Raw genomic sequence first — 17,255 nt, 5'->3', positions numbered from 1 at the left:
AATGTAGTCCATTTGTCTATTTTTGCTTCTGTTTCCTGAGCTTTTACTGTCATATCCAAGAAATTATTACCAAAATCAACATAATTAATCTTTTCCACTGTTTTCTCATAGACATTTTATAGTTTTTGGTCTCATATTTAGGCTTTTGATCCATTTTGAGTTAAATTTTGTATGTGATACATAGTAAGAGTGCTAACCTCATTCTTCTCCATATGGAGATACAATTGTCCCTGAATCATTTATAGATGCTGTCCTTTTCTCCTTTTGTAGTCTTGGCATCATTGTTGAAATTCAGTTGGCTACTTTATGCAAGGATTGAAGTATGGGCTCTCTATTCTGTTCCATTGGTCTATATATCTGTGTTTATACCAGTATCACGCTGTTTGATTTTGTAGTAAGTTTTCAAACTAGGAAGTGTCAGACCTCCAACTTTCTTTTTTACCCCCAAGATTGTTTTAGTTATTTGGGGTCCCTTGAGACTCTATATAATTTTAGAATTGGCTTTTCTATTTCTGCCAAAAATGCTTTTGGTATTTATACTGGAATTATATTGAATCTGTAGATTGCTTTGAATAGGATTGACATCTTAACAATATTAGGCCTTCAGTCTGTGAAAGCAAGATGTCTTTGTATTATTGGTGTTTTCCTTACTTTCTACAAACAATGTTTTGTAGTTTTTCGTGTATAAGTCCTTTGCCTCTTTAGTTGAGTTTATTCCAAAGTATTTTATTGTTTTTAATGCTCTTGTAAATGGAATTGTTTCATTAACTTCTTTTTTGTTTGTTGTTAATGTATGTAAACAACAACTGTCTTTTGAGTGTTGATTTTATATTCAGCAACTTTGCTGAATTTATTAGTTTTAACATTTGCGTGTGCATGTGCAATTTTTACAGTCATCTACATCTAAGATCATGTTGTCTGTGACTAGAGAAAATATTACTTCTTTCCAAAGTTGGATGGTTTTATTTCTTTTTGAGCAGAATTTCTTCCAGTACTCTGTTGAATAGAAGCAGTGAATGCAAGCATTCATCTCTTGTTCCTAATCTTAGAAAAAAGCTTTTAGCCATCGAGGATGAGGTTAGCTGTGGGCTTTTTATGTACGGCCTTTATTATGTTGAGGTAGTTTTCCTCTATTCCTATGGTATTGAGTGCTTTTTATAATGAAAGGCTGTTGAATTTTGTCAGATACTTTTTCGGGATCAATTGAGAATGTGCATTTTTAAAAATTCATTCTGTTATTATAGAATAATATATTGATTGATTTTTTTTGTATGTTGAACCGTCCTTGCATTTCAGGAATAAATCCCACTTAGCCATGATGTATGACAGTTTTAAAGTGCTATTGAATTCTGTTTTCTAGTATTTTGTTGAAGGTTTGTCATCAAAATTGTCAAGGATATTGGCCTATAGTTTTCTTTTGACTTTGCCTGCCTTTGCTATCAGGGTAATGCTGTCCTTATAGAATGAGTTTGGAAGTATTCCTCCTCTTTATTTGTCTTGGCAGAGTTTAAGAAAGGATTAGTGTTTTTTCTTCTTTAAATGTTTGGTAGAATCCCTGGTGAAGCCACCTGGTCTTGAGCTTTTCAGTGACAGGAAGTTTTTGTTACTGATTCAGTCTCCTTACTAGTCAGAGATTGCTTAAGATTTTTTTTTTTATTCTCCTGAGACAGGGTCTCACTCTGTTACCTAGACTGGAGTGCAGTGGCATGATCATGGCTCACTGTAGTCTTGACCTCACTGGGCTCATGTGATCTTTCCACCTCAATCTTCTGAGTAGCTGGGACCACAGGTGTGCACTACCTCTCCTGGCTAATTTTTGTATTTTTTGTAGATAGAGAGTTTTGCCATGTTGTTCAGGCTGATCTTTAACTCTAGGCTCGAGCAATTCACCTGCCTTGGCTTCCCAAAGTGCTGGAATTACAGATGTGAGCCACTGTGCCTGGCCAAGATTTTTTATTGTTTCATGAATGAGTCTTGGTAGGTTATATGCTTCTAAGAGTATTTATTTCTTCTAGTTTATCAAGTTTGTTGGCATACAATTATTCATAATAGTCTCACAACTCTTATTTTTGTGACATTGGTTGTAACATTCTTCCATTTTTAAGTATAGTTATTTGAGTCTTCTCTCATTTTTTCTTAGTCTAGCTAAGGGTTTATATATTTCATTGATCTTTTTGAAGAATCAGCTCTTGGTTTTGTTGATTTTTTTCTATTTTCTATTTCCTATTTCATTTATCCCTGTACAATCTGTATTATTTGCTTTCTTCAGCTACATTTCTTTAATTATATTTTTTTCTAGTTTTTTGAGGGTGTAAACTTAGATTGTTGATTTGAAGTTTTTCCTCCTTTTTAAATGTAAGTCTTTACTGCTATAAATTTCTTCCTTTGTACTGCTGTTGTTGTAGGCCATAAGTTTTGATATGTTGTGTTTTCTTTATTTGTCTCCATGTATTTTCTAAGTTTCCTTGTGATTTCTCCTTTGACCCTTTGGTTGTTTAAGAGTAAATTATTCAATTTCCATATCTTTGTGAATTTTCCTGTTTTGCTTTCCTGTTGATTTGTTTCATTCTATTGTACTTTGAGTGATTAAATCTTAAATGTGTTAAAACTTGTTTTGTGGACTAACATGTCTTCTATCTTTGAGAATGTCTATTTGCGCTTGAGGAGAAGGTGTATTTTGCTTTTGTTGGGTGGAGTGTTCAGAATATGTCTGTCAGGTCCAGTTGGTTTGTAGTGTTGTTCAAGTCCTCTGTTTCTTTGCTTACCTTCTGTCTGGTTCTTTATATAGCTGAAAGTGAAATATTGAAGTCTCCTACTATTATTGTGCTGCTGTCTAGTTGTCTCTTCAGCTCTGCCAATGTTTACCTTATAAATTTGGGAACTCTAATGTTAGGTGTATATATATTTATGGTTGCTATGTCTTTCTTGTGAATGGACCCTTTTATTACTGGATAACAATCTTCTTTCTGTCTTGTGACATAAAATCTTTTGACTTAAAATCTCTTTTGTCTAATACAAATGTAGTCACGCTTACTTTCTTTAGATTCCCATTTGTGAATCCTTTCACTTTTAACCTGTGTATGTCCTTAGATCTAAAGTGAGTCTCTTGTAGACAGCATGTTCTTTGATCTTTTTAAAATCCATTTAGTCAATCTATATATTTTAATTAGGGTTGTAATCCATTTACTTAGAAAGTAATTACTGATAGGGAAGGACTTACTGTTGCCATTTTGTTAATTTTTTTTTTCCTGGATGTGTTATAGCTTTCTGCCCCTCCTTTCCTCTCTTGCTGCTCACTTTCTTTTGTGTTTGATTTTCTTCTTCTTTTTTTCTTTCTTTCTTTTTTATTTTTGAGATGGAGTCTTGCTTTGTTGCCCAGGCTGGAGTGCGGTGGTGCAGTCTCGGCTCACTGCAAGCTCTGCCTCCCGGGTTCATGCCATTCTCCTGCCTCAGCCTCCGGAGTAGCTGGGACTACAGGCATCCACCACCATGCCTGGCTTATTTTGTTTTTGTATTTTTAGTACAGACAGGGTTTCACCATGTTAGCCAGGATGGTCTCGATCTCCTGACTTCGTGATCCGCCTGCCTCGGCCTCCCAAAGTGTTGGGATTACAGGTGTGAGCTGCCATGCCTGGCCGTGTTTGATTTTTTTGAGTGACGTGTTTTGATTCCCTTTTGATTTTCCTTTGTGTATATTCTATAGATATTTTCTTCCTGGTTACCATTACAATTACATGAAATATAACAATCTCTTTTAAACTGATAATTTCAGTTGCATGTAAAAATTATACTTCTGCTGTTGATTTCTTGTTTCATCCCATTGTGGTCAAATACAATACTTTGAATAATTTAAATCTTCTTAATGTGTTAAAACTTGTCTTAACAAGTCTTAAATCTTGACTTGTCTTTAAGACTTGTCTTCCCACACTTTATGTTGTTGATGACTTCAGTTACCTCTTTGTATACTGTATATGTATTAACATAGTTTTCTGATTACTTTTTACACTTTGGTTTTTTAAATTCTATACCTGATTTAAAAGTAATTTCTATCTATTTATATGGTTTAAGGTTGCTGTTTATCATTCTTCCACTTCAATTTGAAGGACTACTTTCAGTATTTCTTACATGGCAGCTCTAGTCATGATGAACTCTCTTGGCTTTCCTTTCCTTTTCTTTTTTCTTTCTTTCTTTCTTTTTTTTATTTTTTATTTTTTGAGACAAAGTCTCACTCTGTCACCTAGGCTGGAGTGCAGTGGCTCTATCACTTCAGCTTTACTTTGTCTGAGAATGTCTTACATTCTTTTTCATTTTTGAAAGAGAGTTTTTACCATATATAGTATTCTTGGTTGATTTTTTTTTCCTTTCAGCATTTTGAATATATTATCCAACTTCATTCTGTCCTGTAAGGTTGCTGCTGAGAAATGAGGTTATAATCTAATACAAGCTCCCTTGTACAAGATGAGTCACTTTTCTCTTTTTGCTTTCAAGATTCTCACTGTCTGTGACTTTTGACGGTTGGATTATGATGTGTCTCTTTGTAGATCTCTTTATTTTTATTCTACTTATGGTTATTTTAGCTTCTTGATTATGTATGTCCATTTCTTTCCTCAGATTTGGGAAGTTTTCAGCCATTATTTCTTCAAATAGTCTCTTTCCCCATTTGTTCCTTTTAAATTCCCATAATGCATATGTCGTTCTGCTTGACACTCTACCATAAGTCCGTTAGGCTTTCTCTGCTTTGCTTCACTCTTTTTTTGTTTTTGCTTCTTTGTCTTGATAATTTAAAAAGTCCTGTTCTTGAATTTACTGGTTCTTTCTTCTATCTGATCAAGTCTGCTATCGAGTACTTCTTGTGAATTTTTAAATTCACTTAATTCATTCCTCACTTCTGGTAATTATGTTTGGTTCTTCTTAGTTTCTGTCTCTTTTCTGATATTATCATTTTGTTTTTTTAAAAAAATTTCATTAGTTTTTTCCATCTGCGCCTTCTTTTATGTCCTTGAGCATCCTTACGACAGTTATTTGAATTATCTATATGCTAATTCATATATTCCCATGCCTTTAGGGTTAGTTTCAGGATATTTAATTTGTGACCTTGGGCCCAGTCTTTGTGGTCAGGTTTCATGCAGGAAGGACTTTCACCAATCAGCATGGCCAGAGATCCTGGAGACGTCTAAAGCCTTTTCTGGGGATGCATACTCTTCAGACTTGCGCACTTAAATGTATTAGGTTGGTGCAAAAGTAAGTTCCAACAACCGCAATTACTTTTGCACCAAGTCAATGATGGAAGGGTGTGTTGCTTTCTACTCAGGGGCTCCCTCTGATGTCTGTCTGTGGTACTGCAGTTTCTTTGGTGGTGTAGCAAACTGAGGTACTGGCACTCCCCCTACTGTCTTTCTATGGAACTGCAGACTCCGGTGGTAAAACAAGCCATGTCCACTGCCTGTTCTGGGTCCACCAACCTGCCACCCTGTTCCTGTAAGCATTTAAATTCGGAGAACACAGAAACCAGTCCCTTGGGCAGCCCCATGAAAAGTCAGAATGTTGAAAATATTCTACTCTTTTCCTTCTTTCCTCAGAGAGAAGTTGGGAATGTTCTCCTGCACACCCCCCGTGGTACTTGCGGGGAGGCAGTCTGGCAGGTGTGGGCCAGGAATTTTCCTACGGGGACTTCTGAGTGGTTGGCGTTGCACCGGCCGGGGGTGCTGCAGAGACCTCTGAATTGTATTCGAGATTTCTCACAGAGGCAGCTGGTCTGTATCGTGTGGTTAAGTCAGCGGCTTCACGTGGAAAGTAGGGTCTGGGGTTTCCTACTCTGCCGTCTTGCTGATGTCACTTTGTTCATGTCACTCAGGTACAGTGAGGTTTGTCAGGCACTGAGGATTTTCATACCATCCTCAGTTAAAGGCATAGTGCAGTTAGCCCTTCACATCTGCTCTGAACTGACAGCTCTGCTGGTCAGCGCAGTTCTGCATTCCCTGCCAGACGGTGGAAGCGAGAAGCTGCTATTACGAAGGGAGTTGTTAAAAACTTACCTTTCCTGTTATAATGAACAGAATTCGTGGCTGGAAAAAGATCTTACTTCACATATTCAGTTGATAGATGGAGAAAATGAGCCCCATCAAATTTAAGTGACTTTCTCAAGGCCATATGGCTACTTTAGAGTCAAATTTATAACATTACTAGACTTGGCATTTGCCTTCCTCAATTCTCTCGCATTCTTACCCTCAAACCCTTTCAGGAGGTGGAAATTTAGATCTGAGCCTTTGAGCACCTGCCCATCAGAGCTCTGAAGGATTTGTGGTTCTGAACTTAACAGCAGTGGTTTTATTCTTTTGAGAACAGGAATTCTCAAGATCTGTTAGTAGTATATTTTACATGGATGCGCAAAAATGTAGAATGTCACTGTTCGCCTCCTTCCATGTTACTTATCGTATCTGACCCACAGCAAAATGACAATAACCTTATCTTGATCTTTGTCACCTCTTGCTGGCCTCCTTGAGATCACATATTTAAAGGGTGTTTGGGAAAGGAGTGAGGGCTTTGGAGTTGACGTCTATAGTTCTGGGATTAATGGAAATAGGATTAGCTGTAAACCCTATATTTAAGGGTCTGAACCAAGTAAATTGGCCAAATAGGACCTTAACTGGGCTGGAATGGGACCTGCGATAGTGACTTTACCATCTCGGGGCTCCAATACTAAGTTATGGAAAACATTTTTGCAAGGACTCAGAGTGTTGGCAAAACTGCAATGTTGACCAAATTTGCTTATCCCATGTGCTTTTTACCCAAATTCTTCCACTTACTCCCCATAACAGTATTCTCCAAGTTAGAAGAAAAGCATTTGAAAACAAATCTTCACTGAGATGCTGTCGATAGGTTTAATATAATCCTCAGAGACAGAGAATTTGTGTTTAAAAAATTCTTGAAAGATTATTTGTCATGATAATCATGATAATGATGATGATGATGATAAAAAACAGTACTAATCCCATTGAAGTATTTGTTCTCTAGGTCTGTCTCTCTCTAGGTTCTCTAGGTCTGTCTCTCTCTCTCTCTTTTTTTTTTATTTTGAGACGGAGTCTCGCTGTGTCGCCCAGGCTGGAGGGCAGTGGTGCGATCTCGGCTCACTGCAAACTCCGCCTCCTGGGTTCACGCCATTCTCCTGCCTCAGCCTCCCGAGTAGCTGGGACTACAGGCGCCACCACTGTGCCTGGCTAATTTTTTTTGTATTTTTAGTAGAGACGGGGTTTCACCGTGTTAGCCGGAATGGTCTCGATCTCCTCACCTTGTGATCCTCCTGCCTCAGCCTCCCAAAGTGCTGGGGTTACAGGCGTGAGCCACCGCGCCCGGCCTAGAGTCTCTTTAAGCCTCACTACCAAAACAGAAAACTGCAGGAGGTTGAGGGTGGAGCCCTGGATTCTCTGCTTTGGTGAAGCTGCAGATTCCCAGTTTAGTCACTCCTCACTCATAGTTTAACTTCCTGTCTGTAAAATGGGAACAAGAATGCTACTGCATACTGATTAAATCAAAGTGCTGATCACAGAGACATGTGATAAATCTTATCGTCCTTCATCTGTGGACGTTAGCAGAGGGAGAGAAGGCAGAACTGAAAGGGAGGTTGGTGATGCGTGTAGAGGAGCCTCTACCTAATGCATCATTGTGCTCAGTGGGACTCTTAGTTTAGGAAAAGGAAAGGGACGGATGAGCCCGGTTCCCCACCCTTGTCCCCAAAGGTGGGAAGGATGGAAGGGAGGTTCCCAGCTATTGGGAGAGCCTTTTATACCGTGGGGGCATGAGAGTTAATGCTATTTATTCATCTTCTGAAAATTCATGGGCTGATATTTAAATACTTAAGTCATATTTACTCTTTTCATGAAAAAGTAGAAACTTAAGTGCCTAGGGTGACTTTTAAACATAAACATTATTTGAAAAGAAGCAAATGCAGTATTTTGGCATTCTATTCCACATTTAATTCCAGGGGCCTCAACAACCATAGCTAAAAATTTGCTGAGTGCCCGCTGCTTACTGCGTAACAGCCCGGCCCTGTACCCTCATCTTGAATTAGGTTCTGCCATCAGCCTGTCTTCCGCCTTGGGGAACTAAGGCACAGAGACATGAAGAAGCTTTTCGAGATGATAGAACCGGTGAGCAGCTGAGCCCCTCTGCAGCCAGGCTGCGCCCTCCCAGGGTATGTCACCTCATTTGACACATCTGCTCAAAGTTCATTAGTGTCTCCGCGCCTCATCCCCACTGCTGGTCTGGGACAGCTCTTTAGGGATTCCCTTGCATGGACAGCTGTAAACACCCAGACTTCTTCCCCCTCCACCTTTTTGTCCCTGTCAACACCTGTTGGTCCTGTAGCTTGTCTGTTGGAATCTCTGTTTCTGGTTTTTTTTTTTTTTTTTTGAGACGGAGTCTCGCTCTGTCGCCCAGGCTGGAGTGCGGTGGCACCATCTCGGCTCACTGCAAGCTCCACCTCCCAGGTTCCCGCCATTCTCCTGCCTCAGCCTCCCGAGTAGCTGGGACTACAGGCGCCGCCACCACGCCCGGCTAATTTTTCTGTATTTTTAGTGGAGACAGGGTTTCACCGTGTTAGCCAGGATGGTCTCCATCTTCCTGACCACGTGATCCACCCACCTCGGCCTCCCAAAGTGCTGGGATGACAGGCGTGAGCCACCGCGCCCGGCCTGTGGTTTTCTGTCTCTCGCTTGTTTATGATTGAATATTCATGGTTTCATTTGCTCTCGCAACGTCACTCTCTACTTTTTCCTCTCCGTGGAGGTAATGTAATTTTTGTTGTAACAGATGATTATTTTCAGGAACATCTTTGACTCCGATGATCTTTTATTAGCCATTTGCCCGCTCGACTACTTGGGTCCAGCTTGTAATCGCCATCATGTTCTAGGGGATATTTAAAAATTATTCTCTTTCAAAAGTAAGACAGCACTAGATAATCAGTAAGGTGACTGTTGTTTATAATGATCTATTGTATATTTCAAAATAACTGAAAAAGAATAATTCAGATGTTCCTAGCACAAAGAAAGGACAAATGTTTAAGGCAATGGATATTCCAATTACGCTGATGTGATCTTTATAGACTATGTAAATGTATTAAATTAACACGTGTATCCCAAAATATGTTCGTCTGTTGTGTATCAATAAAAAAAGAACATTAAAAGAGAAAAGAACGTATTTTTTCGTGTTGCAGTTGGCAAGCTCCTGAGCATTTAACATGTAAAGTTAAGTAATTATAACTTTACAACTGCAGTTTTTACACACCATAGTTACACAACATCCGGGGGTCACCTACTGTGCCAGATGCTGTGGGAAGGGTGAGGGCGAATCACACAGACCTGCCTTCCAACGGCCAGCTTTCCTTGTGGAGGGCGCTAAAAGGTGCCCATGACCTAAAAATAGGGAGTAATCATATAATGTAGGGATTCAGAGAAAGGAAATACATCTTTTCTTCTCCACTCCTGTATGTTAACTTAATTTCCCTAAAAGACCCCAGACACTTACTCGAAGTTTATGTGAGTGGCTGAGCCCAGTGGCTTATGCCTGTAATCACGGCACTTTGGGAGGCCCAAGTGGGAAGGCTGTTTGAATCTGGAAGTTCAAGACCAGCCTAGGCAACATAGCGAGACCCTGTTTCTTTTTTTTTTTTTTTTTGAGACGAGTCTTGCTCTGTCGCCCAGGCTGGAGTGCAATGGCCGGATCTCAGCTCACTGCAAGCTCCGCCTCCCGGGTTCTCGCCATTCTCCTGCCTCAGCCTCCTGAGTAGCTGGGACCACAGGCACCGCCACCACGCCCGGCTAATTTTTTGTATTTTTTTAGTAGAGACGGGGTTTCACTGTGTTAGCCAGGATGGTCTCGATCTCCTGACCTCGTGATCCGCCCGTCTCGGCCTCCCAAAGTGCTAGGATTACAGGCTTGAGCCACGGTACCTGGCCGCGAGACCCTGTTTCTATAAAAACATTAAAAAATTAGCCTGATATGTTGGTGTGTGCCTGTAGTCCTAGTTACTTAGGAGGCTGAGATGGGAGGATTGCCTGAGCCCAGGAGGTCCAGGCTGCAGCGAGCCATGATTGCATCACTGCACTCCAGTGTGAGCAACAGAGCAAGCCCTTCCTCGAAATAAATGAGTAATAAATAAAATAAGTTAAAAATCTGCATGAGAACTATCTTTTGTAAGAGGTATTAATCAAAAGACTCAGCTCAGAAAGAACTAAGTGACTGTGACTACGGGTCCTTGTGGCCCTGGACGCCTGCCACCTCCCTGCTCTGGGGTTCCGTGTAAATCCATAGGCTCTTTCCTTCTGAGATGCCCTCCTGCCATGCCACCTTCCCCTGGTAGATGACTGCAGAACCATGCCCTGTGAACCCTGCTGAGCCAAGCACAACTCCTCTGCCTTTTTTTCTACCCTTTTCTTTTCCTCTCCTTAATTTTTCTAAAGTAAATCATGCTGTCATAAGTCTGGTTTTAGAGAGAACCTTCTTGCGATTTTGAGAAGCCAGCTCAATACAACTTGCCATTTCACGTTGGAAAAGTTAGGAGAACATCTAGAATCAGACCAGCCAGGCTTCCTCTCTTCTTGTTTGAACCACGCCAGGAATTAACCCCATTTTAAAAGGACACAACTTACTTATTAACCCACCTGACTTATTAAATGACATCTGTGCCCACCTCAGGGGGCCCAGGGCCAAAGAAGGAACCATCAAAGTTAGCAAAATAAGACTTTACTACCATATGAAGACCATCAGGAGAGGGGCTGAGGTGAGTTTAGCAGAAATCTTGTACTATATTAAATGTGATTTTTAGATGTTAAGTCCCAAAGGATTTGATGTTGGGAACTTTCTTCAAATAAAATACAATGTATTCCCTTTTGACCATGACAAGATTCCTTTAACTTCCACAATAAGCAACGCAAAGCATCTGCTCACCCCTAGTTTTTGGCACGTGCCTCTAGGTCCGTCCACAGACCCCCGACCCTGCATTCCTTCCCCAGCAAGGCTGCTGCCAGGTCCCCCTTCCCACTGGGGCTGTCCCCTCAGCTCGTCATGATGGTTCAGAGAGTCCTCCACAAGCTCTCCTCTCTGGCTTCTTCCAGGGTGCAGACGACCGTGGAGAGTGGAGAAAAACAACCAAGCCTAGGTCTGCTTTGGTTTTGTAACAGAGGCAAAGAGAAAAGGCAGCCCATGTACTCCCCTTAGGACCACCTCAGTCCATCAGTGGAGCAAAAGTGGCTGATGCTTGTCGAGGCCTAGCCAGGGTATCTTTGCAAGGTTCACGTTTGCCGCACAACTTATGAGTTTATGATTCTTCTCAGACATACTAATTCTCAATTCTTAGGAAATGATAGCAACCAGATAAGGAAGGTAGAATTCAAAGGAAGAATCCATTTTAACCCAAATGTATGGGACTCAGTTCCATCATCCCTATTTTATTCTTTAAAAAAATAGAACCTGCTTTCTTTCACTCAGAAAATTGCTCCCCACCACCCCATTTCTGGCTTTCCTACCTTCGTATCCCCATCCTTCTCTTGGTTACTTAGGGTTTATTATATTGTAGTAAAATACACATGACACAAAATGTACCATCTTAACCATTGTTAAATATACAGTTGAGTGGCAGTAGGTCCGTTCGCATCGCTGTGTAGCCACCACCGCCGTCCATCTCCAGAACTCTTTTCATCTTGCAGACCTGAAACTCTGTACCCATTAAACAGCTCCCATTTCCCCTTCTCTAGTCACTGGAAACCAACATTGTACTTTCTGTCTCTTTGAATTTGACTACTGTAGGAGGCTTATGTAAGTGGAATCATGGTATTTGCTCTTTTGTGACTATCTTATTTCACTTAGCATAATGTCCTCAAGGTTTATCTGTGTTGTGGCACGTATCACAATATCCTTCCTCTTTAAGGCAAAATAATATTCCATTGTCTATGTATATGACATTTTTTAAATCCGTTCATTTGTTGATAAGCACTTGAGTTGTTTCTACCTTTTGGCTATTGTGAGTAATATTATTAGCATAGCTGTTCCATCTGTTTGAACCCCTCCTTTTAATTCCTTTGGGTGTATACCCAGACGTGGAACTACTGGATCATACGGTAATTCTATTTTTAGCTTTTTGAGGAATCACTCTACTATTTTCCACAGTGGGTGTATCATTTTTCTTCCCATAAACAGTGCACAAGGATTATAATGTCTTCATATCCTGGCTGGCACTTGTTATTTTCTGTTATTGTTGTTTGTTTGTTCGTTTGTTTTTGTTTGTAATAGTAGCCATCCGAATGGGTGTCAGGTGTTATTTTGTGGTTTTGATTTTTCATTTCCCTAATAACTGATGACGTTTTCATGTGCTTATTATCCGTTTCTATATTTTCTTGGGCGAAATGTCTGTTTCAGTTTTTTGGCCGTTTAAATCAGGTTCGTTTGTTGTTGTTGTTGAGTTGTAGGAGTTATTTATGTATTCTGGATATTAACCACTTAGCAGAGATACCATTTGCAAATATTTTCTCCCACTCAGTGGGTTGCCTTTTTACTCTGTTGTGCCCTCTATGCACAGAAGTTTTAAATTTTGTTACAGTCAAGTTCATTTGTTTTTCTTTTGTTGCCTGATCTTCTCGTGTTATATCCCAGAGACTGTTGTTAAATCCAATGTCAAGCTTTCCCTCATGCTTTCTTCTGATAGTTTTGTAGTTTTAGGCCTTACAGTTAGGTCTCAAATCCATTTTGAGTTAATTTTTGTATATGGCGTACGGTAAGGGTCCAACTTCATTCTTTTGCCTGTGGATATCCAGTTTTCCCAGCACTGTTGGTTGAAAAGACTGTCCATTCCCCCGTTGAACGGTCTTGGCAACTTTGTGGAAGATCATTTGTCAGGGCTTAGTCTTGAGTCTTTGAATTATAAACCTTGAGCTGCCTGAGGCCAGTCTCCTTCCTGGCTTCTACTGTCAGAGCCACTATTCTAGTGCTTCATTTACGTTAGCATGACGCTGCTTAAAAGAGCATCTACGGGCACGGTGGCCCACATCTGTATTCCCAGCACTTTGGGAGGCCGAGGTGGGCAGATCACTTGAGGTCGGGAGTTCGAGACCAACTTGGCTAACATGGTGAAACCTTATCTCTACTAAAAATACGAAATTAGCTGGGTGTGGTGGCAGGCGCCTGTAATCCCAGCTACTTGGAAGACTAAGTCGGGAGAATCGCTTGAACCTGGGAGGCGGGGTTGCGGTGAGCTGAGATTGCGCCATTGCACTCCACCATGGGAGACAAAGCAAGACCCTGTCTCAAAGAAAGAAGCTTCTACTAAAAGCTCTTCATTTTCCTTGGCATTTTGTGAGTGTGTGTGTGTGTGTACACTTATTGCAAACTCTTATCTCTTACACCCTTCATTGCACTGTTGCACTTAACTACGTTTGCTGCTTTTCACTGCAAGCAGTTAAGGCTTTATGTTTGTTGGTTCTTTTAATCTAATGATATAAAAAGCTCTGGAAGCCCAAAGTCTAATAACTTGTATGAAACAACCAGAAAACTCTCTTGCTGAAAGTAGGTCTGTAACCAACTGACTTAACACCCTTTGGTATAGCACAATCAAAGGTTCTGCAGTGTTTGGAGATGGAACACTTGTTGAATCCAATAATTTGAAGAAAGATGCTACGTAATTTCCATAGCAGTTAGCAAAGCTTAGTCTAAACTGAAGAATACTCCTTTTATGAAACTTAAGCACTATATATTTAGTGCGTGGAATTGTGTTGGGGCGTTTTCCAAAATGCCAACCGCTCTTGCAGCTCACATGACTTGGCTGTACTGACAGATGTTGTAGGAGTTGGTTCAAATTCATTATCATTGCTTTCATTACGTGAAGGTCTGGGGATCGCTGCCCAGGGCACAGACCAGTGGATGTGCAATTTTACGAGAGACTGAGAGCTCAGAGCTGCTATTCATTGTTTCAGAAGTAGAGTGTGGAATTCCATTTGTGAATGTTGAGTCCTTCAGCACAATTGAAGGAAACGCATTGACATAATTGCATAGACGACACTCTTGTTTCTATAGAAACGGTCTGTATCATGGGGAGAGGTTCAGGAGTCTTGTTCATATTCCTCCTGGGCAGAAATTTTCTGGAATTGGCTCTGCCCCATCCTTTGTCAGTCACTGAGTGCAGAGTGAAGGGAATGTCCTCCTTTCAGAGGACACCAGCCTCCGACTTAGAGGTCCGTGGACTCAGCTGTCTCATGATCAGGCTTGCTCAGTTCTTTTGCTGCCATGAAAACAGAAACTGGTTTCCCTTAAAGCCAAATGAGCTAGGGCAGCCTCTGACAAAAGGCATTAGAGAGATCAACCTGTGATTATATAAATGTTATGCCTTCATAGTTGAAACAGTAATTGTTTGACTTACTAACATTCCGTTGTGTTTTGAGTTGGATTTAAACTCTGTGATGTCTGTGCGTATATGTATCTTTAAGTCATATTGATAACAATAAATAATATTTCTCATTTTTTATTGGTGTATAGACTCACCAGAATGTTGCCTTGAGTTGCTTTGCTTTGGAAGGATAGCTAGACAGCTACGTGGTGGACACATAACCCAACAACGTTTCTGACATTGCTCCTGTCTTGTGTCGAGCTTTATAGCAAAACTTTGACATTAAATTACTCATGCAGTAGCTCACCGTGTATCTCCTATCTTTGCCATAAAAATCAGCTCAAGTAATGTTACGGTATATCTTTATAGTCTTCTATGACTGGCAACTTGCAGTGTATAAATATTCTATTTTCCTGGAACTGAAAAGATACAAGTAAGAATCTCTCGTCCTTGGAGACTTTTGAAAAGAAAGGCAGGCAGGGCTTGAATTATAATTACAAGAGAAGTCCCAAAGAAAGCCCTGCCCATGTGTGTTTCCAACATGTCCTTGTGTTGCTACGTATGAGACTTTGGGACTTGAATATGCTCCCCTGTCTTTCTCCGGCACGAAGTATTAACATCCATGTATTTTTCTCCACAGTAAAACCGACCGTAATTGACGTTGACATTTATGTTAACAGCATTGGCCCCGTGTCATCAATAAACATGGTAAGAAGCTCCTTTATTTTCTGATCTAACGGCTGTTGCACCTCTTCCTGTTACATTCTCATTGTGGATTTCTGTTTGAGATTTATCATGCAGGTTTAAAATTCACACTGACTTCTTAAATCTGTAGCACTTATTGGAATATTGAAAGTGGTAAAAAAAAAAATGAAGAAATAGAGCTTGTGACAGTAGTACATTTCCACTTTTAGTTTCTTCTTTCATGATCCAAGAGACCTGTCTTGTATAGTGTTTCTTAGGAAAGGATTCTAGATCACTCAGATTTTACTTTCGTCTTCAGTTTGGACTTTGAGAGTAAATAAACTGCCTCTGCTTTTCAGTATGGGATCAAATATGTGCTTTCCCCGAGTAGGCTATTCCCACAGGCTTATAAGCAACTTAAGCTCAAGAACTATTGGATGTGAAAGAAGTCCTTCCCTGTGCGAAAGTGCCTGGCCATGAAGCAAGTGTGGGGATATTGGAATACGTTGGGGTGAGAGCCTTCCCTGGTGGGCTGAAGGCCACAGTCCACCTGCCAGCAAAGGGTTACTAGGAGTCCCTAGGATCCCCGAGCAGGCCTGGCAATTGCAGCCCGAAGCGTTATCAGGAACTGCCGCCTGCAGAGGTCCTGCCTGTGCTCCCTGGTGCACATTTGCTCCTGATCCGGGGAGACATATGAGGCCGAGGGAGGGGAATTGCCAAAATGCTGACTTAAATGTCTTCTTTTCATTGCAGTGTTCTGTGGATGGAAATAACCCCTCCAAAATTAGTAGCAAAATCATTTCTTTTCATTGCCAGATTTTAAAAGTGTTCTTTTCTCTGGTGATATAAGGGTTCCATGCAGGGGTAAAGTTATATTTATGGGTGATTCACTTAAAAAATCTCCATATCATCCCTAAACTGGAGCAAAGAAGTGGAATGGATAAAGGAGAATTATTTCACACAACCTATGTGCTGCAGATGGCTGTATATTAAAATCAAGTTGTGGATGTAATATTTCCTTTTCCTGATACACCATTATTCAGTTGACTGCATAGAGTAACCCTATCTAATGTATGTTTCTTGTGCTGGAGTTTTATTTTCTTGCATTTGTTCCACAGCCGTGTATTCAACACCTTTATGTCTAACATGTGTCTATGTTTAACACTCGAAGAAGAAGTGCCTTCCTGGATATATGGTTACAGAATTATTTCAGGAATAGTCAATTGCATTTGCACATAGAGGGATTTTCATGCAGGTCTTTAGCTTTAGAATTTACTTTGTGCCTTGTGTTAGGCTTTGTTATTGGAATCGACGGGAATTTTCGTGTGGAAATCACGGGCTGCGGAGAAGGAGCATAGTGAATGACAGGTTCCTTCAGGGTGATAGGGCTGCAGGAGTGGAAGGGACGTCTCCAGGGAGGTCCTCTTCATCTGAAACTTGATGGATAGGCGAGAGTTTGCCATGTGGGATAGAGTGTGAAGGTCCTTGGTGACGCAGGAGGACAGACTGCATCACACAGCTGGGGAAGAGGGAGTGGTGTGTGGAGAGATGCCTGGAGGGGCACACAGAGGGAGCCGTGACCGAGGCCCTGAAGCTGCAGTTGATAGTCGGACCTCAGCCTTCTCTCCGTCCAAAACAGATCCCTGCATTTGGAAACCCTGAAAACCTTTTCCCATCAGAGATCTGAGCAGGTCATATTTCATGAGATTGGTTCAAATCCAGCCCGGGTGCGTTGGCTCACGCCTGTAATCCCAGCACTTTGGGAGGCTGAGACAGGTGGATCATGAGGTCAGGAGTTCGAGACCAGCCTGGTCAACATGGTGAAACCCCGTCTCTACTAAAAATACAAAAAATTAGCTGGGCGTGGTGGTGGGCACCTGTAGTCTCAGCTACTCAGGAGGCTGAGGCAGAAGAATCACTTGAACCCAGGAGGCGGAGGTTGCAGTGAGCCAAGATTGAGCCACTGCACTCCAGCCTGGGTGACAGAGCTAGATTCCATCTTTAAAAAAAAAAAATCAATAAGATCACTAGTCAGACACCTCTCTCCCTTAAAAACAAAAACTACACGATGACACAGAGCTCATATTAGGGACTTGAAATCATGAACTCTGATCCTTCCCTGTGGGGCGAGAAACGACCTTAGAATGGCCGGGAGCATCGTAAGCCCTGGGCCCCAGAGAAGAGCACGTGTGCACCAGCG

General features: G+C 41.1%; 1 protein-coding gene across 1 annotated transcript in view; it reads left to right on the top strand.

The window, feature by feature from the left end:
- LOC116272844 overlaps positions 1-16,858 on the top strand; it is a 63,057-nt gene extending 46,199 nt beyond the window's left edge. The window contains 1 exon segment of the mRNA XM_031661675.1: positions 15,012-16,858. Within this exon segment, the coding sequence (XP_031517535.1) occupies positions 15,012-15,103 (92 nt within the window). The 3' untranslated portion in view covers positions 15,104-16,858.
- The last annotated feature ends 397 nt before the right edge of the window (positions 16,859-17,255 follow it).

The sequence above is a fragment of the Papio anubis genome, unplaced genomic scaffold, assembly GCF_008728515.1.
Source record: "Papio anubis isolate 15944 unplaced genomic scaffold, Panubis1.0 scaffold225, whole genome shotgun sequence".
NCBI classification, from domain to species: domain Eukaryota; kingdom Metazoa; phylum Chordata; class Mammalia; order Primates; family Cercopithecidae; genus Papio; species Papio anubis.
This window is presented reverse-complemented; position numbering and strand designations above follow the sequence as displayed.